This window comes from Accipiter gentilis, chromosome 20, assembly GCF_929443795.1.
Source record: "Accipiter gentilis chromosome 20, bAccGen1.1, whole genome shotgun sequence".
Lineage (NCBI taxonomy): Eukaryota > Metazoa > Chordata > Aves > Accipitriformes > Accipitridae > Astur > Astur gentilis.
Window position 1 is genome coordinate 21,708,352 of NC_064899.1, and position 27,281 is coordinate 21,735,632.

Consider the following 27,281-nt stretch of genomic DNA (forward strand, 5'->3'; position numbering starts at 1 on the left):
TCAGAGATTTCCACTACGCCCATCTTAGCAAGTGCTGCGGCGCAGAAGTGGGTCTGAAGAGCAAAACAGCTGAGGATGAGGACCCCACATTCCCATGGCTCGTTGTCTGGAGGGTCTCACTTCAGAGGAGCTGAGCTCCGGTGCTGCGGGCTGTGTGCCCTTTAGCAGCTGAAGGACTGCAGGCTCCTGGGACGCATCCTTCAGCTTCACATTCTCAGAAAGCAACCCTGCGTGTAGGTGCTGCGGGGCCGCTTCACGTACAAAGTGTGCTAAGCGGGGACAGTCAAGAGATTCCTCCCCAAAGCACACTCCTGATTCAAACTACATGTTAACATAAACACTCTCACTTTTAGTAAAGGACAGTAGAAATTTATGCATCAGGCTGTACTTTTAAGAGCAAGCCTGAGTTTCTGGAAGCTCTCCTTAAGTACCCTCACCAGACTACCTGAGCATCCAGGAGATGAGGCTTGATACCCTCAAGGTTACCTGTAACTACTAGGTCACATACAGAAGGATTTTTCCACTCCAGAAAGAAACACGGCCCATTGACATCAGACTTCTTACTCAGTTTTGGACAAGTACAAAAGGTTGGCTTCACCTCTGCACTGATGCCAAGCCCAGCGCGGCAGCCTCCCCTGCCCAGGGATTACCAGCACCACTTGCAGTTTGGCAAGTCTACCTCGAGCGCTGCCCATTCTCATGAACAGTAACAGAAGCCAAGGAGCAGCCAGGGTATTAAATACCGTGCCAGGCTGGCTAACGCGCAGTAAATTCTAAGCATCAGGGGCTCCCCTGAAAGCACAGAGCCAGCTCTGTGCTCGGTGCCTAGACCCCTAGGCTGGAGCCCAAGAGTCTTCATCGCTACTTTATATTGTCTCAAAATAGGTGCAGAGCACCACTAAATCAGCGCTGGTGTGATTAATGTGCAGAGAAGGTTTCAGGAAACTTTATGCAGCCCTTCAACGTTTATTTTTCCAGCTCTCGTTTAACACAAATGAGAAGGAAAGTGCTTAAAAGGAGGAAAATTGCAAGCGGCTGTTTCCAGTTGCACTTTTGTCCCTTGCCAAATGAAAAACTTAATAGGACAGACCTTGTTTTCAAGGCATGAGGGATGTGGAAATATTTACACCCATAGTATCAAGACATCAGCCATGAGGTTCATGACTGCAGTGCCAAACTGAGCGAGAACACATTGAAAAAGACAGCACATGTTTCCAATGCAGAGGAAAATGTGTATTACTGCAATTGTTAGTAATAGCTGACCTGAACAGAAAGAAATGCTTTGGAGACAGCCTTAATCTTTGGAAAGTACTATACCTCTGACTCAGGACTGTCTCAGGAACATACAGAATCTTGGGTCCTGCACAAGTGGGTGCAACCAGTTTGAGAGTGTATTTGCAATAAAAGCACAGAAAAGCCATGCAGCCCACGAGCACTATGAACTGCCCGGCTTGCAGGCACCTGTTTAACTGGGGACCCAAAATAGGGTCAGCAAGACTATTCCTCTGGTCTTCAAACCAAGTGCTATGTCTTCCATAGCATTGCAGTAAAAAGCTAATGATTTCTTTTAAGGACAATAGTTTTACAAAACCTGGGTACTCGACAGTCAGAAAAATATCAAAATTAAAGGTGGTTTTGGCAACCTAAGTAACACCTCTCTATACATGTGTTGTAAGATGTTGATTTCAATTTTCATTTCTGCTTACTGTTTCTCAAATAACTGAAAGTTACACAGCTTTATTTTTTGCTGTTGATGGTGTCAGACAGGCATTAAATCTGACAAGTACTGCTGCGATTCAAACTGAAAACACAGAATTTTCGATTGCAAAATGACTGGCATTAGGAAATTAAAATGTAGCATAGTTCATACCAAACATGGACAGTTGTTGCTGTTGCCTTAGAGCAGCTTTTTTCAGGTAAAAATCTGACACTAACCCCACTTATGTCTTCAGTGAACTTCCATCTTCAGTTATCTCGATTCAATCTGTAACAAATTACGTTTTTTCCTTAGCATTACATCTTCTAATGGCTGTACTGACAGCCATTAAAGGAACCTCAAACTTCCCAGCCCAAGTCTGTTGAGTTCCTAGAAAGCTAATTTTTTATTTGGCTTTTCTTTGCCCAAAAAGTCACACAAAGAGGCTTGGGACTAACACATTTGCTGACAAGCCAAACCAGAAAGCGTAGAAGTAAAACTGAAGTTGGACAGCAAAAGAGCTGAAAAATGTGAAATTTAACAAAGCAGCCCCTGATTTGGGATCAGAATTCATATTCATTTTTGTAAAAGGAAAAAATATACATCTGCTTTTTTCTTCTTTCTCCTTTTTAAACCAATTAATCACCATGCTTTGGGCAGAGAGCTTTTCCAACTCAAGGAATGGTGGGAAGACATCTCTAATACTTCAACTATCCCGAGATTCAGAGACATGTTCCGCAGTCCCACCCCAGAGTTAGTGTTTTATTTAAACTGTTGCCAAAACATAAATATGCAGACCAGCTCCAATGAAAGGATTAAAATGAAAAGGTGCACAACCAGCAGCCAAAGCATCTAAAATTAAGTTTAAATGCACATTTTTTTCCCCTTTGGGGATTGGCCTCATCAATGAAAACACTGAAGTTACAAGTACTCTGATATACATTTATATACATTTTTGGGGAAGAGTCTCCTTGAACACAGAACACATTTTCCTGATAGTCAACAAACTTGGTGCTGTCTGACACAGGTCAGGGTAAGGCCTGTTAAAATGTAAGGTTTGTTGTGTGGCGGTTGAAGATTTGCATTTGGGCTGCTACTTCTAAGGCAATAGGTAACCTGGGATATCAAGGGTACTGCAAAATAACCTTGAGAAGTGAAACCTTCTAATCGTATGGCTTAACCCTTTGAATCTGAATTACTTCTAGAGATGCCTAGAGCTTAGGAAGGCACAGTAAAACTACATGTAGATAAACAATGCCATTAAACTGACTTTTAATATACCTTTAAACAGTATATTTATTTCTTCACTGTAGTTATACACACATGCACTTTGTTTGCAGAAATTACACTGTTAAAATTTAAATGTTTAACTTCCCGTATCTCACTGATTTATGGTAGAGGACAATGTCCCAAAATTGGTGATTTAGGGCGTAAATGACAAAAAAAGTATATCTTTTGCCAAAAGTTACTGTATAAGCATGCTGGAAGGATGATGTTCCAGAATCAGTTATTTGGGGCACATGTGATAAGGAGAAAATAAAACCCCAAACTCTTTCCCAAATGCTGCTGGAGGTATATCATTGACCTAGCTAGATATTTTTAGAACATAAGTCAGCTAAACTTCAAAGTCTGCTTTCCTGGGATATGAGGATGAATTGAACACAGAGTCTTTTCATCCTCTTTCAAGCTCATTAATCTTGTTACTGAATATAGCACTTCTTAAAAAATAATACTTCAATGCTAAATTCAAAGATAAATCATCCATTAAAGAGACATGCAAATACACACTGAGACATCAGGATTATTTTAGCATCTAATGCAGAAAACATCGCTATGTTCTCATGCTGTACACCGGCTACTGAATAAAACAAGGAAGTCTGCCAGGTACGCAGCGCAGCTAGGAATCGCACCCCCACTAATTCTGTGCTGGTTTTAAACCTAAGTTGTAATTTTTTAAGATTAATAAAAGGACCAATGTGAAAAATGACATTTTCATATTCATCCACGCTTCCCATAGTGAGTGATACAACAGCTGCTTATTAGATGACAAAATATTTTCCACCTACCATTACTACAGCTTTTCTGCCCCTGCTATGAAAGGGCAACGCTTACGACTTTTCATTTTTCAGACCCTCAGCTCAACTGGGTGGTTTTTTTCCTGGTCTTTCTCATAGACTGAAATCTCTCTCGCAGCACAGACCACACGGTAAACCATCTCTATAAAAGAAGGGACAAGTCCTCTGCACGCTTAACGTAGAGACAGATGCACACAGCTTTCAGGTACTGCAGGGACTCGGAGAGGTTAGACCTCACCTGCACAACTTTGACTCTCACTCTCTGGGCACTTCTCGGCATTTTTTGGAGGCTGAGGGCCAGCCATGGGGAACCGCCGGCCACACGGACCGGAGATTTAGGCTGTCATTATCCAAGAGGCTGAGCGCAATGATGCTGACACACAGTGACAAACCCGAGATTACCTCCCCTGCTGCAGCCTAGCCACTGAGTGGAAGGCACAGAGAGCTCGCAAGCATCGCGGTAAGGGACTCGTGTAAAACCAGTCCCTGCTACACATGGGATTCACACCTAGCAGAGTAGGCTTTCTTATGCACAGCTCCCTTCTGTGCAGAGGAACAAGTGAACTTTTCCCCTTCAGCAAAAGCCCTCTCTCCTTCTAACGGGGAAGGTAACCAACCCACCTGGCAAAAGAGCTCTGTGAAAGCGTTTTTATTTTGTTTCCGAGGGCATTAGCACTGCAGGTCAGAGTTGAAACTCATATGTCATTTGAGGGCATGGTGATGGCACAACACTTCTACGTGGCGATCTGCTTATTTCCTACTTCAGGGCAGCAGAAATCCCTGATGCTTGGTATGGCCAGCACATTGCAGTGGGGCAAGACGGGTGGGGGAGACTTTTTAAAATAACTGATAGCATAACCTCACAGAAACAATTAAACAGGATTGTGGAGGTTGGAGGGGGGAAGGGGGTGCGTGTGTGATTTTCAGGTGAGAAAAGCTGCATTTCAGCACAGCCATGCTGCACTTCTGCGATGAACCCCAGCAAGGGGGGTTCCTCCTGACCCATCACTGCTCCGTGCTGCAGGAGCCAGCGGGGTCGTTCGCAGGGACGACACCCACGCCTGCACGCACGCTTACACAGTCCAGCCACACTGGTAACCCCAGGGTGCGTGTCCCCCCTGCTTACTGGTGTGGGCTCAAGATGCAAACCATCAGGCACACAGGTGCCCACCATCAGCACCCATGAGACCGCGGCCCTGGGACAAGCACAGCACGTAACCAGATGCAGCGAAGCATCCTCAGGCCCAGAAGAGCACGGGGAGAATTTTCTCCATGGACAACACCATCTTTGGGTCACCTTGGCTGAATGGAAGGACAAGTTTTTGAAAGCTTCGAAAGAAAAACTAGAGTCTGTCAAGTCTTCATTGTTCAGTGACTCAGTCAGCCTAACACCACACGTACGCCATGGTGTTGTAAAGAAGCTAGAACAGTAAACGTTTGCTATTCCTGGTTCCTTTGGTGTTCCTGTATTCATCAATCATGGCACGGATTACCTCAAAAAAGAAGCTATCGCTATTCATGCACCTTCTCCTAAATTAATAGCTTATAGATAATTATAGGCCTTGATTGTTTGACTGCTTTAGCGTTGAGCAACAGATCTCTTTTTTGCATCAAAACCCATTTTCTTTTAAAAGGAGAAACTGGCACGGTTAGACGTAGGGTTTTAATCTATAAAATGATATATTTCTCTTACTCAACTTCAAAAACAAACAGTAGTAAAAAATGACACATAGCACCAGCCACTCAGCAAACAGAGGAACGCAAATAAATCTCAATCTTCTGTCAATTGTTACCAGCACGTCTCTGCTGCCCTGGTTCCTCAGAGCACAGCTCGGTGTTCTAGTAATTTGGTGGAGACTTTTTCTGGTCAGCGCAAACTTTCAGACCAAACTTCCTCATTGCTGGAAGAACGCAGGCAGGCAGCAGGTGCACGCAGGCTTGAGAAATGATAAAAAGGGGGGTGGTTGGGGGGGGAAAGCAACGTTTTCTGCCTGTTAGGGGTCAGCTTAACTAGGAGCCTATAAACAACCAGGCAGCCAAAAATATATGTTATGCCGTTAAGCGTTTTATACAAACTTGCTCGCCCGTTTCTCGTACGCGTGCCGGGCGTCCCACGTATCTCCCATACGATTCCACCAGGCGCTCGTCCGAGGCTGAAGGAGCCCCCCGTGCCTCCCTTCAGCAGATCCACGCCCGCGTAAAGGGTTTCCTCACAAAACGCCTTCCACACACACGCACACACACACCCCCCGCGGCGGGTCACGCGTGGGCCAGCGCCCCAACTCTTCCTGCCGCTACGACTTGGCCGCGACTCGCAGCATCCCCGCAACCCGCGACTTTATATTTTTTTTTATTTTTTTTTTGCAAGAGGACGAAAAGCGCCAGGCGGTGCCGGGAAAGATAACGGGGCTTTCCCTCGGGAACGGCGACCGGGCCGGCTCCTAACTCGAGCCCACCTCCCCCCCCCCCCAAACGCCTTCCTACCCCAAGCTCTTCCACGGGGGACCGTGTCCCCGCGCTGTCCCCCCTTAACCAGATACAAGGCGTGACGGCTGCGGGCTGCTCCCCTCTACCACACGAGCCCTCCCTCCCCCACCCCAGCACCGGTAGACCCCCCGACCCGCTACGGCAACGACCCGCAGCCTCACCTGATCCAGCGGGATACCCAGCAACCCGCTCAACGGGTGCAGCAAGGTGGAACCGGTGGTGCGGTGCGGGGCGCCGGGCGGCTCGGCCATGCTGCATAGCCGCCCCCCCCCCCCCCTCCTCCCCCTCCCTCCTCCTCCTCCTCCTCCTCCTCCTCCTCCTCCCGCCCCGCCAACGGCCGACACGCGCCCCCGGCCCGCGCGCACCTGCGCGCGCCGCCGCCACCACCGCCACCACCACCCGCCGCTCTCCCGCTCCAGCGCCGGCCACCGCCCCGCCCCGCCCCCGCCAGGCCGTAGAGGGCGCTCGGCGGGGCGGGTCCATCACCAACACGGGGGGGTGGGGGGGAAGGAGGAGGAGCGGGAAGCGGGGATGTTCGTTGAGGGGTTCACCTGCCGCCTCCCCCTTGGGAAGGGGGATGGAGGTGGGGGGGGCGTCAAGCGGCCAAGCCTGCTGAGCGGGGGCGGTCCGTTATAACGGAAACTGAGGGAGCCGACCCCCCCCCCCCCCCCCACACACACACACACACACCCGCCCTGCGGCGTCGCGTTTGTGACGGGAAGTGAAAAACATCCCGCGCGTCCCCTCACGGGGGTCTTCCTCTCCCTTCGCTCACGGCACCCTCGGTCCGGCAGGGCGGGGAAAGCCTCGGCGGGAGCGGGGTACGGGGCTCGAACCCACCGGCGGCTCGGCGGGGGGCGGGTGGGGGTGCACGGTCCCGTCCCCCCCCCTCCCCCGGTAGCTCGGTTCAACCGAGTAGTCACCGACCGGTCTCAGGTAAGAGCAGTTCCCCTCAACCGGCTTTTGGTCAGCACCCTTAACCTCTCTCACACCCGAAGGGCCGAGGTGCCGGCAACTAACTGTCCCAGGCAGAGGGGAGGTGGAGTTTCACAACAGAAAACAGTTTTAAGGAGTTTTTGGTACTTTTTTTTAAACACGGATACGGGTTTTTTTCACCCATCGCTCTTAGAAGTACTGTTGTTTTTAATGGGGAGCGACCAAGCGTTCAGCCTGAGGTTCGCGTTGCTGGAAGCTCAGATGTGTGTAATCTGAGGGGGAAAAAATGAAAAAGGAGTAGGAGTTTTAAGTGGTATGTTTGTCTTGTAAGTGAAATATGGCCATTAAAAAGGTACTTATGCCAAGATCATCTGTCTGCAGCAGGAGCGTTCTTATGCTTGCCCCGGACAATGTAGTATTGTGTTGCAAGGAGAGCTCGGGCAACATTGCAAAGCTTTTTGTTCAGCTCGTGCTGCCGACGTGCTTAGAACCTGAAATACCCCAAAGGTTCTTTGCGGGCTCAGTTTCAGGCTCTTCTATAGGCCCGTCATTTTCTCTTCTTCAAATAATTGCCAACTGTGCTAGCTGAAACTGTAGCAGTGCCTTAAAACGGTAGCGTGCCATGTTCGGTGTCCTGCTTACGCTGTGCAAGTGAGTGCTGTGCTGGAAAACCCAGGCAAAAATTATTCAGTAAGGAAGGAGTTTTACTGCAACAACGTTCCCTTAATAGTATTGTTTTACTGGTGCCACTTTGAATATATATGTAAATATATATATACACACACATACGCACACATATACATGCACACACGTAATTAATTAGGGAAAGTAAACAGTTTGGAAGGACTGGGTAACCATGCATAAGAGTTCCTAATGTTTTCCATTAGAAGTCCCTCTTTCCAGTTGTTTAGAATTTGCCAGCCTGAAACTATCTGGATGGAACTTTCCATGGGCCATGTCCACCACAAGCAGGCTGCTTGCTGAGCTGTTGACCTGCTTTTGGGAACAGAAAAAAAATGATTTATTACACACACACTACAGATGTTCTCAAAGCTTTTTCACTGTGGAAATCTTGTACCTCTGGGATGGTGACTTCAAGTTTAGATGTGATAGTTTTCTTGGAATCAAGGAAATGCCTTTCATTGCCTTTGTGAAACCACTCAAGAGTGACCAACTGCCAGAGTTCTGGGGAAAAAGCCATACATAATCCATGTGGAGACTCGGGGGGGGGGCAGTATATAACATCTCTGAAGGGCATGAGCATTCTTCAGCCCTTCACATTTCCTCCATGTGACAGGACTCCATCTATTTCTGCCACTACAGGAGCAGAGTGGGATATCGCATGGCTCCAGGCACAGGAACCAAGAAGAGCATGCCTGTCTCTGTAGTCAGTACTTGGCCATCTGGGCTTTGTGTGGTGGTGGAAACAGCTGCTCTGGAAAACAGCTGGAAGGAGAAAAGGACAGAAGGAGAAAGTCAGGAGCAAGAGCACAAGAAGGAGGAAGACGGTAGTTCTGAAGTGGGTTAGCACAAGAAGCCCAGGGAAGGGAACTGGAGCAAAGTTGACTACAGACGTAAAGGAACAGAAGCAAAGGGAGCTGTGGTTAGGAGGACAGAACTGGTGAGGGAAGTGTATCAGCAAGAAGGGGGCGGGACAGAGGTTTGAGAAGAAAGGAAAGGCAGTATTGAGATGAAAGCCCTGAGGAGAGGGACAGGAGAAGCTAAGAGGGGAGGAAAGAAAACTGGAATTATTATTAGAAAAATTATTACTGTTGAAAACTACTATTCCTGAATTTCAGTGCTCCTTTTCTTGTTTAGCTAGTAGCTTTGAAACATATAAAAAAACATACTGGCAGCTCTACAGCTTCTAGTCACGCGAGGCTGGTACAATCCCAAAAGAAGGAGAAGGTAGATTCCGCCTCCAAACCTGAGCTGTCAGCAGGAGAGCTTGGTTTGATGTCTCGTCAACGCAGTCTTTGCTGCACCTCCTTCTGGGGGAGCTTTACTGGCTTGATTACAGGGTAGTACAGATGTATGGAGCCAGCCGTGCAGCATGTTATGCAGAGTGTGTGCCCCTGGAAAGGGAAGCCCTGCTATAAGAAACACTTGAACTGGCACTGCATGGAGCCAAGGGACATTTGACAGGGCTAAATCCAGCTGAGAGCACGCTCCTGGACCTAAACTGGCTCAGCAAAGGTACATTTGTAATACACTGGGCTTAGACTAGAAAGCTCTCCTACACCCTACTGTGCTCGAATGGACCCATCTTGAGTATCTTTGCACCACTGCTGTATTTGATTTATAAACTAATTTGCACATGTTACTGTCTGTTGCCCCCTTCTCCGCTGGCAGGACCACCTACAAGGTTTACAAGGAGCCATAACCTGTCAGACCAAAAGGTTATTTAGGTCTCTTGTCTCTGACAGTGACAGTTGTGGATGTATACAGGAAACGTGGCAAATACAGAGCAATCCTTTTACTTTGTACTCTCCCAGCTTCTAGTCATCAGTAATTCCCAAGATGGAAACTTCATCTGGAATATCGTGTTTAATAGCCACTGATGGGCCTATATTATATGTCTAATATTTTTTGAATTCACTTATATTTTTGACCTCCACAGTATCCCCTGAGTTCCGCTATTTAATTATGTGCTGTATGAAAAAGTACTTCCTTTGGTTTGTTTTAAAGCAGCTGCCTTGTAATTTCATTGGGTGCTGTCTTGTTCTTCTGCTGTGAGAAATAAGTGAGTAATCATTGCTTAATCACCTCCCCCATGCTATTCATAGCTTTATATACCCTGAGTTGTCTCTTGTCCTCATTGAGGAGTCTAGTTAATCTCTCATTATATGGAAGTTACTGGTATCTTTGTTCTTCCTTTTCACCCTTTTCTGCTTCTATTTTTGAAAGGGAGAGACTATAGATTTATGTGGTAACATAACGTTTCGCTCTATATTCCTTTACAAAGAATTCCTACCATCATCCCCAGTGACTTCAAAGTCTATTTTCTCAAAGGTAATGGGTAATTTACAGCCTAATGTGTATGTGTAATCAAGAGTTGCTTTTTCCTGTTTACATTTATTAATATTAAATGTTAACAGTCTTTAAATTGCCCCACAATACAACATTGTGAAATCTGCTGCAACTCTATAATGAAGCTTTGATTATCCTGAATTATTTCATATCCTTGCTAACTTTGTCTTCCCATGTCCTTTTCCAAAAACTTAATGTGTTCAACAGGACAGATTCCTTTGTATTAATTTCCAAGTCGACATTTATTGTCATCCTTTATTTATTTCCTTTTAAACAGCTATTAATCCAGGAGGGATTATTCTCTACTCTTCTGTGATTATTTAATTTCTGTGGGTGTGAAACCTTTCCCCCAATAATCTGAAAATACAAATATACTTTCTTGACATCATCACCCTTAGTGTTCAGAGAACTCTAATGGATTTGGAATGTATAATTTCTGTACAATGGCTATGGTTTCCCCACTATATCACAGTTACCTGGGTGTCTACTCATTTCATCATTTACTGGACAGTTTCTGCCAGTTTGCATATGGAAGTGAGTGCTGCTCTGCCACCCTGCCTGATTGATAGTTCCGTATGGTGAGTGTTACTCTTCAGTGGAAGGTTTTAGTTTATGATTTAAAAAGTAGAAGACCATTCACTGGACAATGTGGAGACATCACAAAGACAGTCATTTAATAGGAAATGCAGGAATGAAGCTTGCTGGTGCAGCAGCCAAGCACAGTGTGGCAACATTTTAAGACATCTAGATTGATCTCATCAATAGAAATGTTAGTCTGCCTGTGGTGGGTTAACCCTGGCTGGATGCCGGGTGCCCACCAAAGTCATTTTATCACTCCCCTCCTCCTCAGCTGGACAGGGGAGAGAAAATATAACAAAGGGCTTGTGGGTTGAGATAAGGACAGGGAGAGATCATTTACCAATTACCGTCATGGGCAAAACAGACTTGACTTGGGGAAATTAGTTTAATTTATTACCAATCAAATCAGAGTAGGATAATGAGAAATAAAACCAAATCTTAAAAACACCTTCCCCCCACCCCACCCTTCTTCTTGGGCTCAACTTCACTCCCGATTTTCTCTACCTCCTCCCTCCCCAACAGCACAGGGGGATGGGGAATGGGGGTTGGGGTCAGTTCATCACATGTTGTCTCTGCTGCTCCTTCCTCCTTAGGGGGGACTCCTCACACTCTTCCCCTGCTCCACTGTGCGGTCCCTCCCACGGGAGACAGTCCTCCATGAACTCCTCCAATGTGGGTCCTTCTCACCGGCTGCAGTTCTTCACGAACTGCTCCAGCGTGGGTCCCTTCCGTGGGCTGTAGTCCTTCAGGAGCACACCGCTCCAGTGTGGGTCCCTCGCGGGGTCACAAGTCCTGCCAGAAAACCTGCTCCGTGGGCTCCTCTCTCCACAGACCTGCAGGTCCTGCCAGGAGTCTGTTCCAGTGCAGGCTTCCCACGGGGTCACAGCCTCCTTCGGGCATCCCCCTGCTCCACTCTGGGGTCCTCACCAGACTGCAAGTGGATATCTGCTCCACCCTCGACCTCCATGGGCTGCAGGAGGACAACCTGCCTCACCATGGTCTTCCCCACGGGCTGCAGGGAAATCTCTGCTTCGGCACCTGGAACACCTCCTCCTCTTCCTTCTTCACTGACCTGGGGGTCTGCAGGGTTGTTTCTCTTACATGTTCCCATTCTGCTCTCCGGCTGCAGTTTCTGCCCTGTAGCAACTTTTTTTCCCTTCTTAAATACATTATCCCAGAGGGACTACCACTCTTGCTGATGGGCTCAGCCTTGGCCAGCGGTGGGTCTGTCTTAGAGCCGGCTGGCATTGGCTCTGTCAGATGCAGGGGAAGCTTCCAGCAGCTTCTCACAGAACCCACCCCTGTAACCCTCCTGCTACCAAAACCTTGCCACACATACCCAATACACTGCCACTGAGAAGTCCCTTTTACCTTTGCAGGGGTGTTTTAAACTTTGGCCTTGCCAACACTAATTTTGGAAGAATCCAGAAAAGGTTGGAAAATGGGGAGGGGGGGATAAACCAAGAATTTGATTCTGCAGTGAAGGAAATAATGATGTGAAAGTGCCCATGAGGTGTATCACCTGTGTGAATAAAACTCACCAGAGATGAGCTGGAAATTACTCCTGTGCTCCTTTTGCTTCAGGATGAAGGGGTATGGGTTTGTTTTCAAATCCTGATTCCTTTTGACATTGGAAACTCAGGCATAGGGACCACGGTGGCCTGGGGACGAACTGCAGGTCTAGAGGATACATAATTTTGCAAGAAACAAAGCTGAGCAACTGACAGAGCAAGTGGTTGGGTATTTTTTTCTAAGTAACATCCAGATATCTGCATGGCTGTAAAGATGTAGCACTGATGGCCTTCATCATTATCAAAAGAGAAAGTTACCTGCTGAAGGAGGCTTCATAGATCATGGGATAATGATTTTTAGTATTTTCAAATAATAGTGAATTAGAATCAGGATCTATTGATGCAAAAGTAAAGGCAATAGAAGACAATGAGCAGAAGTTAACATATACCTTGTGATTCATTCTACCAACATGAGGCATTCTGTGTCTAGACTTGAGATAATTTTGCAGCCTAGTTTCTTTTCCTGCTGGTGAGAGGGTTCTCTTGACTTTAATTAAACCAGTGGTCATAAGGCAGGCATGTGTAAATATAGAAGGATTCTTTATTCCATTTACTAGTGAATTGAAAAGAAGATGGTTTGTATCGGATCTTTTTGTGAGCTCTACTACTCTTCATTCAGGAAAATTTTGAGATGTAGAAGGCTCTGTGTAATATAGCTTGAAACTAAAAACCTGGAAGGGCATTTTGTGATTTAAAAAATGAGAAATTGCAAAAACTGAAGTTAATAAGAATTACTCATAACCAATATGAAAAAGGCAAAGGTTCATGGAAATAGTTCAGGATCCAGGCAGTATCTATTGGACATGTGGAGATTTCAGTTCAACTACATTCAAGGAAATCAAGAGAAGGATTTTATAAAGAAAACAGATGTCCAGGAGTATTGAAATAATGTTTTATATTAAAAAAACTATTTACATAATATGTTTGTATTCTTAAGAAAGAATTTGCAGAAAAGTAATGTAAAGGCAAATTGAGGTGCATGAAAGTAACATTCCTTCAAAATTCCAGGTTTAAGTTTACTAGGAACCATCACTGTATCCAGCATAACTCTTCTTACCTATGTCAAATGAAAATGGAACACGAAGATAATTTGACATAGCATGACTTTTCAGCTTTTTTGCTTTGTACTTCACCAGCAACATTGTTTTTCTCTGGTACCATCCCAGTCTTCACTGTGCAAGTACCTTAGAGTTTGTTCTCTGCTACCATCTAGAGGGAAAACTGTACAACACAGAGAAAAGTCATTTTAACTTTGCCAGAAAGTTAGAGAAATAGTTCCAATTCCTTGTATCATAACTGTTTCCCACAAATCCTTTTTTGCAGTAAATATAATAGGTGGGGGGGAAAAAAAGATGTTGAAACCACTCAAGACTTACAGTTAGCAGAAAGGTATTCTAGTATTTTTAAAGCTGTAGGTGTAATACCACAATTTTATATAAAGAAAAATTAAACTTGTATAAGCAAACAAGCCCCTTCAATTGTAGTTAAAAGTCTCATGGAAAAGATGAAATTACATTGCAGGACTCATTCAGTGCTGGTGCATAGATTTAGAGAGCCGAGATCTACAAAGTCCACTAATGCTATCAAATAACACTGTTGGCTAAATGCACTGCTCTGCAACATGTATAGCCTGAATAAGATATCTGGTAACACTAGTGCTAACTGAACCCTTTGTCCTACAGTACACTGTTAAAGAGGTCTAATTGTGTGTACACAACTCTAGTTGTGGATAGTCATGATTTTTTCAAATAATGTCCAAAGGAGAAAAGAAATTGGGGATAAGTATGATTTAAAGCTGATGAGTATTATTTGAGATGATCAATATAGTAATTCTGTAACTACCAGAAATTCTGGATTGTAAAGATTTTCTAATCTATTTGTTTCATAGAAGTTGCCTTTTTCTACTTTAAATCGGTACTTCATTACTCTGGTTGAGTGAATACCTGTAGAAATCTAGTCAACACATGCTCAGCTAAAATCTCCTCCAGGCTCTCATTGTCTCATTTTGATTACTGAAACATTTTTTTCCTGCAGCATTGGTAAATTTACCCTTGTCCGAATAGAATGCTACTTCAAAGCGTATTTCCCAAATTCACCTCTTTGAGCATGTCACTTGTATTTTTGCATAGCCTGCTTTGGTCTGTCTTGTGTCATTCTTCCTTTTCTAGGTTCCCATTGTCTATCCATCCACCCTAAGACAAGCGTTAGCCCTTATGTTAGATTTTCAGACAAGCACTCCTGGGTTTTCTTCTGAACTTGCCCTTTTACAATTAGGAGTTGACCCCAATAAACATGCAAGATTAATATACTATCCTCTTTTTAATTACTTCTTAAAACTTCTTTTTTCTTATTGTTTCAGGGGAGTAAAAACACTTTTCTACTGAAAGCTTGTCAACAGAGAGTTGTTATACTGAGATCACAGCATATTCACTGATTAGTGCTGTCTTATTGTTTCCTTGGCCTCCTACACCAGCTGGTCTACATCCAGCTTCGAATCCTGCCTCCTACTTAGATCATTAGCCCCTTCAGCCGGGGCCGCCTGCTTTATTCTGGGCCTGTGTAACATCCAGAAAAATAGGGTCTTCCTCCATGAATACAGCTGCTTGGTGCAGTGATAATAAACATATTACTGCTGTGATTATTATTATGAGTATAATATTTATATGTATGGGGGAAAGGACTGAATTCAACACCCAGTAAGCTCCACCAGAAAGAACATGACCCAACTAACAATATGACCCTTAAGTGTATTTTCATCACTGGCAAAGGCAGGACCCCTGCTGTCTAATCTCTAAAACATTGATGATGTTTGTTTTAAAGGCAAACACTTAACAGACCCTCCCGGGTGGATCAGTTCGTGTCACTGCCTCAAGCCAGGATCACCAAAGAAAGGCTGTGGATACTACAAGGAAGAGAAACTGAGACTTTCACCTTCAAAGTCTCTGGTCAATCACACCTGTCAGCAGATATTTTATAAACTTACCATGGGTGTTGGCACACCTTCTGGCTGTCCCATAAGCATGAGGCTACTCCTGTAGGAAAAAGAAGACCTGGTTGAAGAAGACAATTTAGCTGAAGTTGAGCATTGCTGCTTTAGCAGCTCCTTGGAGAGAGTACCATGCCTACAGTATTAAAGTGACTGTATGTGACCAAATTCCAGGTTTCTTAGCAGTGCAGGAAAATAAGAAGTAATAGTCTGCCCTACCATAAAGCTGGGTGTCCAGGTAAGCGTTTAGTTTTACTAGCAGTCCAACTAGACCAATCTCATAACACAGCATGCATTTCCCACAAGGCTGAGATGGTGCAGGCATAGAAAACTGGGCTTCCAAGTGCCATCACAACAGTGCAACAGAAGAGTACGCAAAGACTATTTGCACTGAGGGGCTTGATGTTATATATCGCATGTATTGAAACGATGTTTGAATATTACCCTGTCTGCCTCAGTCCTACCATTTAGCTCCAATTTCAACAGTCAGCTCCCTTACCACTAGCAACAAGCCCTTTGCCCAAGCTGGCAGAAATGTGATGAGCTTGCTGTTGCTGGATGTTTTTTTCACTGCTCATTTTACAGGCTCATCTAAGAAATGGATTGATTGGCAGTGATGCAGTCTGCTAGATTAAGTCAAATGTTAATGAGTTTCAGCAACTGTTGTCTTGTTCAAGCGATGACTCTGTTAAATACTTTGGGGAATTTTAAAGTAAGTCTGGTGTGAAAGAAGTGATGGAAATGGCTGATGTAGCTGAAAGTTCCACTCACACATTGCTGGCAGTGGAGATTCACTGGCTATAAGGCCAGAAGCGACCCTGGTGATCACAAAGTCTGAACTAGTGGGAGAGCACAATGTATGAAGCTTCATTTTAGAAGGATTCAACTTTCCTTTTGTCTTCCTCCTTTAGCTTTCTTTCCACTAAATCAGTTTTGGACTTCGTTTGAAGAATGTGTATGTATTTTTGGTGCTTAATCTCTAACGAAGCTATAAGGTGCTTCCCTTACATTTGAGAGGAAGTTTTGCTTAGTTTCTCAGTTTGTTTTACATATGTTCCATATATCTGTGTCAGTGAGAAGTTGTTGAGTTTCACTACAAAAAGCTCTTACCTGACTTTATACTGCTGAGGTGGCCAAGGCATCATGGATAGCTGAACTCCCAGAAACTCATTCTGTACATATAGTAATGGAGCTTGTCTCAGAAGAGAAAATTAAAAAGGTTCAGGGGTTAAAGACTGGGAAAAAAAAATCCACTCTGATGAGGTAACATAAGCTTTTTGTAACAATTATTTCTTGTTCAGACTAGAGCCTAACTTAAGAAAGGCAAGTACTCTAGCTTTTAAAATTGCTAGGAATAGAGAAGAGTTATAATCCTAGCAAAGTTATTCTAATGGATAATTGCCCTGAGAGACACGGAGAGAGGAGAAAGAATGAATACTTAGCGTAGAGGAAAGCCCGATTCTTCTGTCACAAACAGCTAAAATAGGAGTTATAACTTTGTAATTTTTCTAACCAAAAACTTGATTATCTTTAGATCAGAAACCAACTCTGTTATTAACTCTTATTACAAAGGAAGCTCCAAATGAAAATTGCCAAACTAAAAAATTAAAATACACCAGTACCTTCCCAGTATCATTTTTTTCACATGGGCAGTACCCGTTGTTAACAGAAGGGTGCTGAAGCTGGTGATCTGTAGCTCTGGACAGGAAAACAGCTCATCCTGGCAACCCTCTCTTTAGGTAGGTTGCAGTCCCCTCTGTAATGATAACTTTCGGAACCTTTTCCCTTGTTTTCCTTCAGCATAATTTCTGAGGTGCAATTAGACCTTCTCCAGAGCCTCAGTTGAAGACGTGACTAATGGGATCTGCTGTTTCCAGTTGGTTCCATAGGAATATTTTCTTTCATTTATCCCACTGTTAGAATCCCTGGTCCGATACAGGCTTTCTTCATATGAGGTCATTGCTTCTGTCACTACATGGGCAAAATAGCTTCTTCTGAAGTGGCTGACCCAATTACTGTGGTAACAGATGGGCCAGTGTGTAATGCAATTGCCAGCTGACTGCTTGCAAATATGTTTTAAAACAGATATCATCATCATTCGCAACACAGGAACTGAAAAATTGCATTCTACTTGACAGAGTATGATACGGATCTGCTGTAGTGAGAGCCTCCTATACAGTTAACGAAAGATCTCCTTTTCCATCCTATGCATAGCCAAGGTGTCAATAAGGGTGATCGCCAATATGTAGTTATTGAACTCCCGTAGTTTCCATTGAAGTCTGCTGCTTGCCTGAGTTATCCCTATAAGGAAGCATTTAGGCTTCTGATCTAACCTGAATTTATCTTCTCTAGCTAGCCTGCAGATACATCTTATAGATTGCTGATCTAGCTCACTGCTGTGTGCTACTATGGGTGACATATATTCTAGCTATATAGCTTTTTTCAAATGCTGCTACTGATTTTAGGGGCCTGGCTGAAGGAGAGCTCCTTGCTGTCTTGAAACCAAGCAGTGTAATGATTTTGGTTTAAATTCAAACTGTAGAGGATTGCAGTTTACATCTACCATGTAAGCAGAGGGAGGCATCCAAGTGTTGTGCATCTTGTAAGAGACAAGGAGTGCTTCCAGCTCCGCTGTGTCTACCCACGGGAAGCATCTTCTCCGCACCCAGGCTGTGGGACCAGTGAAATGAAGAGGTCATGGGATGCTCTCAGAAAAAGAACAATGCTCAGGACTCCAGTCACAAACCCCCGTGCATGCAGGCAAAGCGGTCTCCCCAGCCACTGCAGAGGAGCTTATTCAGTGACTGTGCTGTCGTGGCCTGACTCTGCCCACAAAGCACTCTGACTCCTGTGACGTGCAGAAGAAAACAATAGGGTGCAACAGAGACTTAATACTTGTGAAAGTATATTAACTCTGAGTGTCCCAGCTCAGCAGTCTCTGCTTCCCCTTTCCGTTGGATTTGCCATCTTTTCCATGTGGCCCCACACTCGCTTTTATACTTGGGGAGGGAAGGAAAAGCAGGCTATTTGTCCTCTCCACATTGGCAAACCATAGCTTTTCACAGAGATTTTTCCTCCTGCAGGGTTTTTCTAAGCATGGGAGTGGAAGGGCAGGTTGGTAACAGCATCCCAGCATTTTACATTAGACTTTTGGAAGGCTGAAGCTACTCTGTGCTGCACAGGATGGTAAAACATGACCTAATGTTGCAACTCCCATTCTAATTTGCCTCTACTTAATTCAGCTCAGGTTGGGTGTGCAGGTAATTAAGAGCTGACTGCTTGCTCAAACTATTCCTTTGGTTTCTCACACATGCTGGTATCATGAAATAAAAAAAATTCTATCACAAAGTCCAAATGTGTTGCTTTAAGATCCCTGCAGATATAGCATCCATCTTCATTTTTGGGTATGCCAAAGAGTGCAGAACACACAGATAATCCTAATATTCCCAAGGGACGTAATGGAAAGAAAACAAGAACATGAAAACCACTAAATGATTAAAAGTTTTGTTCTGACGTAAAGTTATTCCAGCTCACTAAGGATTCTGAACAAGTTGTGGATCCAAAAATCACACTGTTCCCAGAAGTAGGGTCCTTTCCGTAGGTACTAACTCTCTTTTGCATAACATACTCATTGCCAGCTGCAAATTGCGATAGTTTTACTGGCAGGAATATCCCTTGTAGATAAACAAACCATCCTTTACCTCTGCAGGATGTGCCTGAGGCTGTCCCATGCATCAGTGAATAGCTTTCAAGTTTCTGGCACCATCTTTGGGGTGTTCCTCAGCCTGAGAGGGCTGAGCACAAGAAAAACCCAGCTACTGCTTCAAAGTTATAAGGAAACACTCTACGTATGTGACTATACTTGAAGATTGTGTTTGGCTTACATTTTATATAGTGCAAAGTTCTGTAACTTAGGAGATAGCCTAAGGTATTTATTGCTGAAAAGTAAAACTGGATGGCTTTTAGCACTTGAAGTTCATTTCTGAATTCAAGACTATGAGCAAGAAATGCAAGAAGCTACAGACTTGAAAATACTTAATACTCCAAGCAAATATTTCAAGAGCCTGTTTAACAGCAAAAGTGTAAAGAGGAAAATCTATTGTAAATAGTTAGAAGTGAACGTTGTATTTTATACATGGTCAGGAGTATAACAGTAGAAACATCTAGATGGTTAGCAGACATGCTGAGAAGCAAATAATTGACCAGCTGGGCTAGTAACAAATAGAAATGGGTTAGCTGTTTTCAAAAAGCTGTGCTAATTGTTTATTTGGACTCTATAAACTATGTGTATGTCATTGGTCTAAGGAAACTTGAGAACCTTGAACTTCATGGAGGGCTCTGCTCTCTGTTTGATGTATCAGAATAGATGAGGATAACAGTTTTAACCTCTACTTTACTCCAGACTTACAATCAGACTTTACTCCAGATTTACAACCACTCTCATTCATCAACTGCTACTTAGGTTAAATTGGGTTTTTTTTCCTCTCTAATACATTGCTTTTTAGAGTTAGATGGATACTTTATAAAAGACAGAATTGGTCAGGCAAAAGCTTCTCCACAATACTATCTGCATTTTCAAATACTATTTTCATCACCAGATAGATCCATTTTTACATTGTCCCCTTGTAGTTTACAATGAAACTGACTCAGGACATTCCCTTATTAAGGCTTTTCTAGTTTTGAGAAACCAGTCCATACTCGCAGAAATATGTCCCAAAGAATATGATGCTGAAGCCTGAATGTCATCACCAAGCATCTGATTTATAGCAGCTCCTTAAATACATGCTGTTTTTTTTAAAAAAAGAACAAATCCCATATTAACAACAAAATGGGCAGTATTCAAAGAAATGTTTAACAAATGGAAAATGGATAAAGAGACAGCTGCCCAATGTAGAATAAAAATTAAATAAATTTTAAAAATTAGGAAATAAAGTCAATGAATTGCTGTTGACAGAAATATACTTTTGCAGGGCCTTGTTAGTCTGACATCTGTATTATATTTGTGGTCATTATTAAATGAAGATAGTAAAATTTTTTCAAGGCTGTAAATATCACTTCCCTTAACATTTGTGGACAACGCAGATTTGCCTGACTAGAGTTACTTGGGCAGACAAGGCACTTGTATAGAGCGATCCGAGTCATTCTGGGATGACCTGGACCTTTTCAAAAAAATTGTAGCCAAACATACAATTGCACAAGAAACAGAGGCTCTGCCTACAGCATGGGGGGCTGTAGGCTGGACAGCAGTGACCCTGGGGGGAATTGCAGGAGACAGTAGCTGAACAAAGTCTCCAAGTGCAATGCTGAGGATTGGCACAGCTTGGAAAATAATGCAGAGAGAAACGGTAGGAAGGAGGGAGTTGAGAGCTAAGACTACTCCACTAGAAGTCTGCACAACTGCATTAGCCATCCTGATTTAAAAGGATGTTGAAAATGGGTGTTGATACGGAAGAGAGCAGCAGTATTTATTACAGAGCTGTAGAAAACACCTGATGAACAGAGGCCTGAAAAACACAAACTCTTATCAAATTCAGGTTTGATTACAGTGTATAAGTATCTTCTGAAGAAGGAAGTACTGAATGACTGTAGGCTAACAGTCAGCAACTGGAAATTGGAGCCAGGTACTTCAAAACAGACAGTAAGCTCAAATGATTAAGAGGAATAAATTCTCAAAGAAAGTGGGGAACATTCCACCTCTTTTGATATTAAAATCAAGTTTTAATTTCTTTCCAGGAACTGCAGTTTAGTATTCTAATAAAGCACAAATCATTGGGTGAACTTATAGGATGTATCAGTGAAATTTAGGAGTCCACAATATCCTCCAAAAATAGGGTGGCCACATTCAACAGCTTTACCAGGAATGGTCCTGAGCTGGCAGCAACTCCTGAACTATGCCCAGAACTGTTTTGGGACAATGGTAGTTACTCTGAACCAAAACCATGCCAGCAACTGTTCTAATAATTTAAAAGTTTAAAAAATAAAATGAAATCCATGCCGAGAAGCATTCCCTGATGCTCTTTAATTTCTCAGTAACACCTAAGTCTCTGGACAGATAAACTCACCTGAGCTTTTTGCTTCTAGGGGTTTTTTTGTTATGTCTCTCTTACAGAAAGAGGCACAAATTTGGCCATTTTTTTAAAATTCAGGCCTAGAGGAATTAAGGTGCAACACCACCTGATTCAGTAGCACACAAAAATTAAGCTCTTCCTCAGCAAAACTATGGTAGACAGAAATCAGGGGAAAGAATTTCTCAACAGAACAATTTATGAGTACAGAACGCTGAATTCACCCACCTTGTCCTACCTTCTTTGGGCCCACCTCCAGCCAGGAAGGAAGAGAAAAACCACCTCCCAGCCCAACACCTTCCAGCTCTTGCTTTGTAAATGTACCCTGCTGGGATGGTTAAAGTTGCACACCTCTTGCCAGAAGATCTCAAGATATGCATCACCTGAACCTAAATGGGTCTTGTTGAAACCAAAGATGAGGAAATATCGAAACTCAGAAACAGAGGATAATTTTTGTTCCTTAGCCTGCACCCCATTCCCTGCCTGTTAACAGCAGGATTACTTCTGCTATTCCTTTCATTTACATCCCAATTTAAACTGTTAATGCTAGTACATCGGTTCAATGTAGCAAATTAACTCTGTATGAAGGGTAACTTCATTTTAACATTGACTATCTTCAGATGCCTGGGAGTGAGCAGGTGCAATAACAGTTGTTATTATAATAAACAGTTGTTATAATTTCAATGAGCAGAAGAAGATGCTCTTTAAACAGACAGCCCTGCTTTAGACAAAGAGCCTCAATGACAGGCAGAAGCAAGTTGTATTGCTCAGCATTGACTTTATTAACATACTCTGCTGGCATTCCCGTGAAATCAGTATTCACCAAGTTACTCGCTGTCCTCATACTTGTACTAGCACAGCTGATTTTTTTTTAACCTTAAATCACAATCTCCCTAAATAGGTACTACCAAGGAAACCTAGCTATTAAAAAAAACTTGACTGCACTTAGTTATTAGGTTTGTAAGTATTTTCTCAATAGCAATCCTTGCTTCCCTAAGTACACAGTAATTTAAAACGAATGTAAACTGGTGGTGGGTGGAAAGGGATTCTGAGCAACAGTTGAGAAGACTTGGATATGTACCTTTTTGTTTGCTTGTTGTTATTTTGCATGGGGGTTTTTTGGTAGGGAAGTAGGGCTTTATAAATTGGAAGAGAACAGAGAGTTGTCAGTGAACTGAGGAAGTGTGTGTAGCTAAGGTTATGACCAGTGCGTCTGGAAGAAAAAAAATCTGCAATTTGTTACTGGGGAGCTGGTAATCAGGGGACTTTCTTGCTGTCTGTCATGACACTTCTATTTCAAGGCCACATCTGACTTGATCTAGTCAGGCAATAGTTCAGCTTCAAGCAGGAGACTGACCTGCATAACCACCATGTGTCCTGGCAGCCTTCTCTGCTTCTACAGCTCTCTGCTAAGTTAACGCCAGCGTCCTCCATCAGCAGCGTGTGAACCTGTCAAGTACATGCACGCGATGCTTGGCTCTGTTCTGCAGCACGGCACCCTTTCAGAGGCTTCTGGCAGTCCTTAGATCAAGAAAGCAATCTTCAGGCAGCGCACTTTATAACGCTCCTCAGGCTTTTTGTGTATTTCAGTAGTGCTTCCCCATTGGGTAAATCAGGAGTGTGCAATCATCCTGTTGTCTTTGCTGCTCTTTACCTCAAAAACGAGATTTCTTGTATTTCTGAGAGATTTACCCATGGTGTTTCCTGGAATGCAAAGAGACATAACATTTGATACAACACTGATGAAGTTGTTGACTAGTTCATGAAGTTCTCACTAATCTCAGTGCAACAGTCTCCAAAGTTTCCAAGCTCCTAAGGTTTCCCATCTGTCTCACAAGCTTAGAAATGGCATACTGCAAAATCAGATGAATGTGAGATCTGAAGAAATCTGCTGTTTCCCAACTTATTTGCTGCATCTCTTTCCCAGAAAGACAAGATCTTCCCAGATGAGTCAGACATAAAAGTGAATTGAGGACCAGAAGAAGAATGCATTTAAACCCTAGTAGAGTTAACTCAACTTGCATCATACATTTTCTGAAATTAAAATGCTAAATTGTTTATGAAAAGCAGAGGAAAAGCCTCTGTTTTCTATTCTAAGTTTAGAATTTAAATGAGACATGAATTATCTTTGTTCTGATTATAATAAGAAATATATTTTACACAAAAGTAAAACCAAAAGAGCTAAAATCAGAGAAGCATTTCCCTTCTGTTCATCTTGATAAATAATAATATGCTTTGCAAGTATATGCTTCTTTCAACAGCCACTCTCTTTAGTCTCAGAATATTGATGTCTGGCTAATGAGGATTTTCATGGACTTGAATCTCTTTGGTTTTGTAAAAGATGCATAGCAAGACTGATCATTCTGAGAATTGAATCCTAAAATCTTTATGCATGACCAGATTGTGCTCAAACCTGGGGACACATAGGGACCCGAAAAGCTGACAAGGGGTTTTCCATGTGGGCAAAGGACTGCATCACAACAGACACTGTTCCCTACTAGAAGTACAGAGCAATTTACATTAGTGTCTTATCTCACAGCTGTCCATTCCAGAAGCTTCATCATTTTCTAAGACTTTGACAGCCACATCATAGCACCCCCGCTTTTGCTTATGGAAGTTCTCCAGAAGGGAGAAAGATTTGCTTGTCTTTGTGATTTTATTCAGAGTCCCTCCTATCTCACCACTATCACTCACAACCTCAACAGCCAACTATTCTAATATTTATAATCTTTGTCCTTGCAATGGTACCCACGGAGTGCAATGTTGCTCAGTTATAAATAGATTATTTTTCTTTTAAAGAAGCAAATACTGCTGAGATCAAAGCAAAATCAACTGCAAGGAAGTAGTGGCAGGAAATGGCATGGTTTGGTGGGAGGATGTTCTGAGAAAGGCCAACCTAAGTAAATAATAAGAAAAGTAGGCAAATAGGACCTTGCCAAGGATAGGTGTGCATTAAAACCGAGATTAAGAGGCTGATCAACAGCTGCTCCTGTAGCTGTTTGTCCCAGCTGCATCTGCAGCTGGTTCTTCCCTCGAGTTTGGGGGCAGATGGTATTACCCCTACACCCATTTTGTGCAGAAGAGTCCTGGAGAGTGGGACGATGCCAGCTGGTCTCTACTATATCAGCTTTTACTGCCAGGTCTGAGGGAACATGGATCTGCAGCTGCACTCCAACAGACCAAGCACAGCTTGGAGCCACAGCAACAAGAGAAAACATCGGCCCGTTAAGATCCCTTCTGCAGTCAACAGAGTACAGAGACTGCTGTTAGGAACATGCAGTGTTAAGCAGTTTTTCCAGCTGTGGTTCAGCCAAAAGGAAGCCACCGTGGGGCTTCTGTTGTGCGGATGGAGCAGAAGCTGTAAGGCCAAAGCTCCTTGCTGAAGATCTCAACGGTGGAAGGTGAGATCTCGTTGGTTGCAATTTTCTCTTTGACCACCAGACTCCACTGTCCTGCCTGGGATGTGGGCAGCTGTGACAGCCACGTCTTCCCTGAACTCAGTGCTCCCAGCATCCCACCTTGGAAAGCAGGAGCAGCAAGAAAAGCCCAGAGGAATGGGAAGTAGCGTAGATCACCTGTTATGCAGAGATGGAAGAGGAACAACTGAAAATTTTTGCTGGCAAAACAGCAAAAATTCAACTGACCTCATTAACTGAACGCCTGCAAAGCACAGTCAAGAAAAAGGCTGGAGTTTCTTGAACTCTTTTTCCTGGTGGTGTCTCGGCTCCCTTTTTTCCAGGCACCTGGATCATCCCTGCCTGCCTCCACGTTGTCCTGTCACTTGTGTTGGCACAAAAAAATTCTGCGCAGCCTTGCAGTGAAACAGATCAGGAACCAATACAAGCTGAGATCAACCCAGCCCAAATAATAGTTGGCTCTAACTCAGATCAGTTCCCCAGCCACAAGCAAAGGGAGGGGTAGCACAGGGACCTGAACAAATGATAAGTGAAAGGCGGGACGGCTTCTTCTGGTGGCAGTGGGAGCTTCTGCCTGCTCAAGTTGTGCATGCACCTATAGCCTAAGAGCAGAGGCTTTTAGGGTCAGTGCTCAAGCCTGACTCAGCTACGGATGATGTTGGAGCAATGTTGGATTGCTCTTCCTCTACCTCATGTTCATGTGTCTCCAAAAGGTACCTAATTTGAACAGCTCTGGTCAAAACAGAAGGCCAAAAGTCAGAAAACAGGAATTCCCCAAATGTCTTCATTAGCATTATGCTCTGCTAGCTTGTAGCTTCTGACGGGGACAGCAGAAGATAGTCCTACAGAGAGAGTCCTGACCACGTGTGAAAACCTTGGGCTCTCGCTAACTTGGTTTCCACTGTAGTCTAGATAGAATGGGTTTCTGAAGCCTTTATATGCTGTAATAATAATCAAGCAATATTTGAAAGTATTATTATTTGTTGTAGACACTTCTGATGCCGCCAAAACACATGTCTTGCAGTTGAACTCCTGTGATGATGAAGTATGAGTTTTTGGACAAGCTGCCAGGTACTGGAGAAGCAAGGCCATATTCCTGAAAAAGCTATATTGACAGAACAATTCAAGCAAATAAAAATGCTAACTGATGTTCTATCTAGATGTACTAAAGAAGAAGATAAGGATGGATATAACTCTACTTATAAAAACCCACTGTGAGGTGAAAGGTGGATTTATTTAAGAAAATTTTTTAAAAAACACAGTAAAGAAATGCCTCTTCATAAGGCACAGAAAAAGCTAACTATGATCTCAAAGCAAACTTTACAAACATTCTTGATGGAACAAGATTTCATGAAAGGTTAGGGAAGCTTGAAAGTGAAAGGGAAGGAAGAAAAGGATTTCCATCTCCAAAAATGGTCATGACTCTACCTATCAAACCACAGGTAATAGGAATTATGAAAAAATCCAGAATGTAACTTGTAATTTTGGTAGCACAGTATACTTTGTGCAACTCTGTACTTTTCTAAAAGAAAGGGCTGTTGGTTTTCTGGTTAATAAATAATAAATCTAACCATTTTGCCAAAGCCTGTAAATAGTCGGTTCCAAAAGTCAGCACATTATGAGAAAGAGCCTCAGTGCATAGACTCTTTAGGCAAGCATTCAAAAAAGTAAATACAGCATGCGATTTATCTGATCTGGATGAATGTGGAAAAGAAACCTAACAAACCTGGACTGAATTAAGACATTCCACTAGTATAACTCTCCTACAACAAGCCCACTAGTTAAAGAAGAATAAAGGAGACCTTGTATACACAGAGATTAGAATCTTCTAGTTACAGTAGAGACAGCGCCCTAATAAAGTAGTCCTGCTCCCGTCTCCTCTAACAGGAGGTAATTTTGAGCTGGATTGATGGAGGGGATATAAGCTGAGCACTGTGGTGCCCGTCTTGTAGCCCCTGACCCAGGGAAGGAAAGGGTCCCTAGCCACGCAGCCATCAATGCTCTTCCTCGCTCTCTGCCACCCACCTCACCTCGTCCCCAGCCCAGGCTCCTGCCACGTAGCTGTGTGCTCAGCAGCCGTTCCTGTGCTGCCGAGGGAGACCTACGGGTCTGAACCAAACACCCAAGCTCTTCCCAGCCGGTGCATGGAGAGAAACAGGCACCCAAGATTAAGGGCTGGCCTTCCACCCTTAAAAAAAAAGACAAACAAATGAGCAGAAAGCTTCAGAGGGGTCCTTACTCCAGCTCTTCGCAGCAAGTTACTTGCTGAGCAGAAGTCGAAATGTTCTCTCCTGGTTTGCCCACAACAAGGGATATTAGGGGACTGGGTTCAAAATTGTCTTCTGTCTGCTTTGGAAATTGGGTTTGAACATGTATCTCCATCCTAGGAGGGTGCGTGGGCTGTGGGCACCCTCCAATGGAGCTGTTCCACCGCCAGCCA

At 43.6% G+C, this 27,281-nt stretch overlaps 1 protein-coding gene and 1 long non-coding RNA gene across 5 annotated transcripts in view; both read right to left on the minus strand.

Moving 5' to 3' along the window:
- Nucleotides 1–6,518, minus strand: part of MBOAT1 (membrane bound O-acyltransferase domain containing 1) — a 58,625-nt gene extending 52,107 nt beyond the window's left edge. For all 4 annotated transcript variants that reach the window (XR_007508923.1, XR_007508924.1, XR_007508922.1 and 1 more), the window contains exon 1: nucleotides 6,420–6,518. Coding sequence is in view for 1 of the 4 variants with exons in the window: in XM_049823836.1 (XP_049679793.1) it covers nucleotides 6,420–6,509 (90 nt within the window). In the remaining 3 variants the exon portion in view is untranslated. The remainder of the gene's footprint in view (nucleotides 1–6,419) is intronic.
- A 4,845-nt stretch (nucleotides 6,519–11,363) lies between these two features.
- LOC126048610 (uncharacterized) lies at nucleotides 11,364–26,843 on the minus strand. The gene is made up of 3 exons (XR_007508925.1): nucleotides 22,783–26,843; nucleotides 15,358–15,406; nucleotides 11,364–13,595 (listed from the first exon to the last, which is right to left on the minus strand). It is a non-coding gene; the product is annotated as an uncharacterized LOC126048610 (long non-coding RNA).
- Nucleotides 26,844–27,281: the final 438 nt, after the last annotated feature.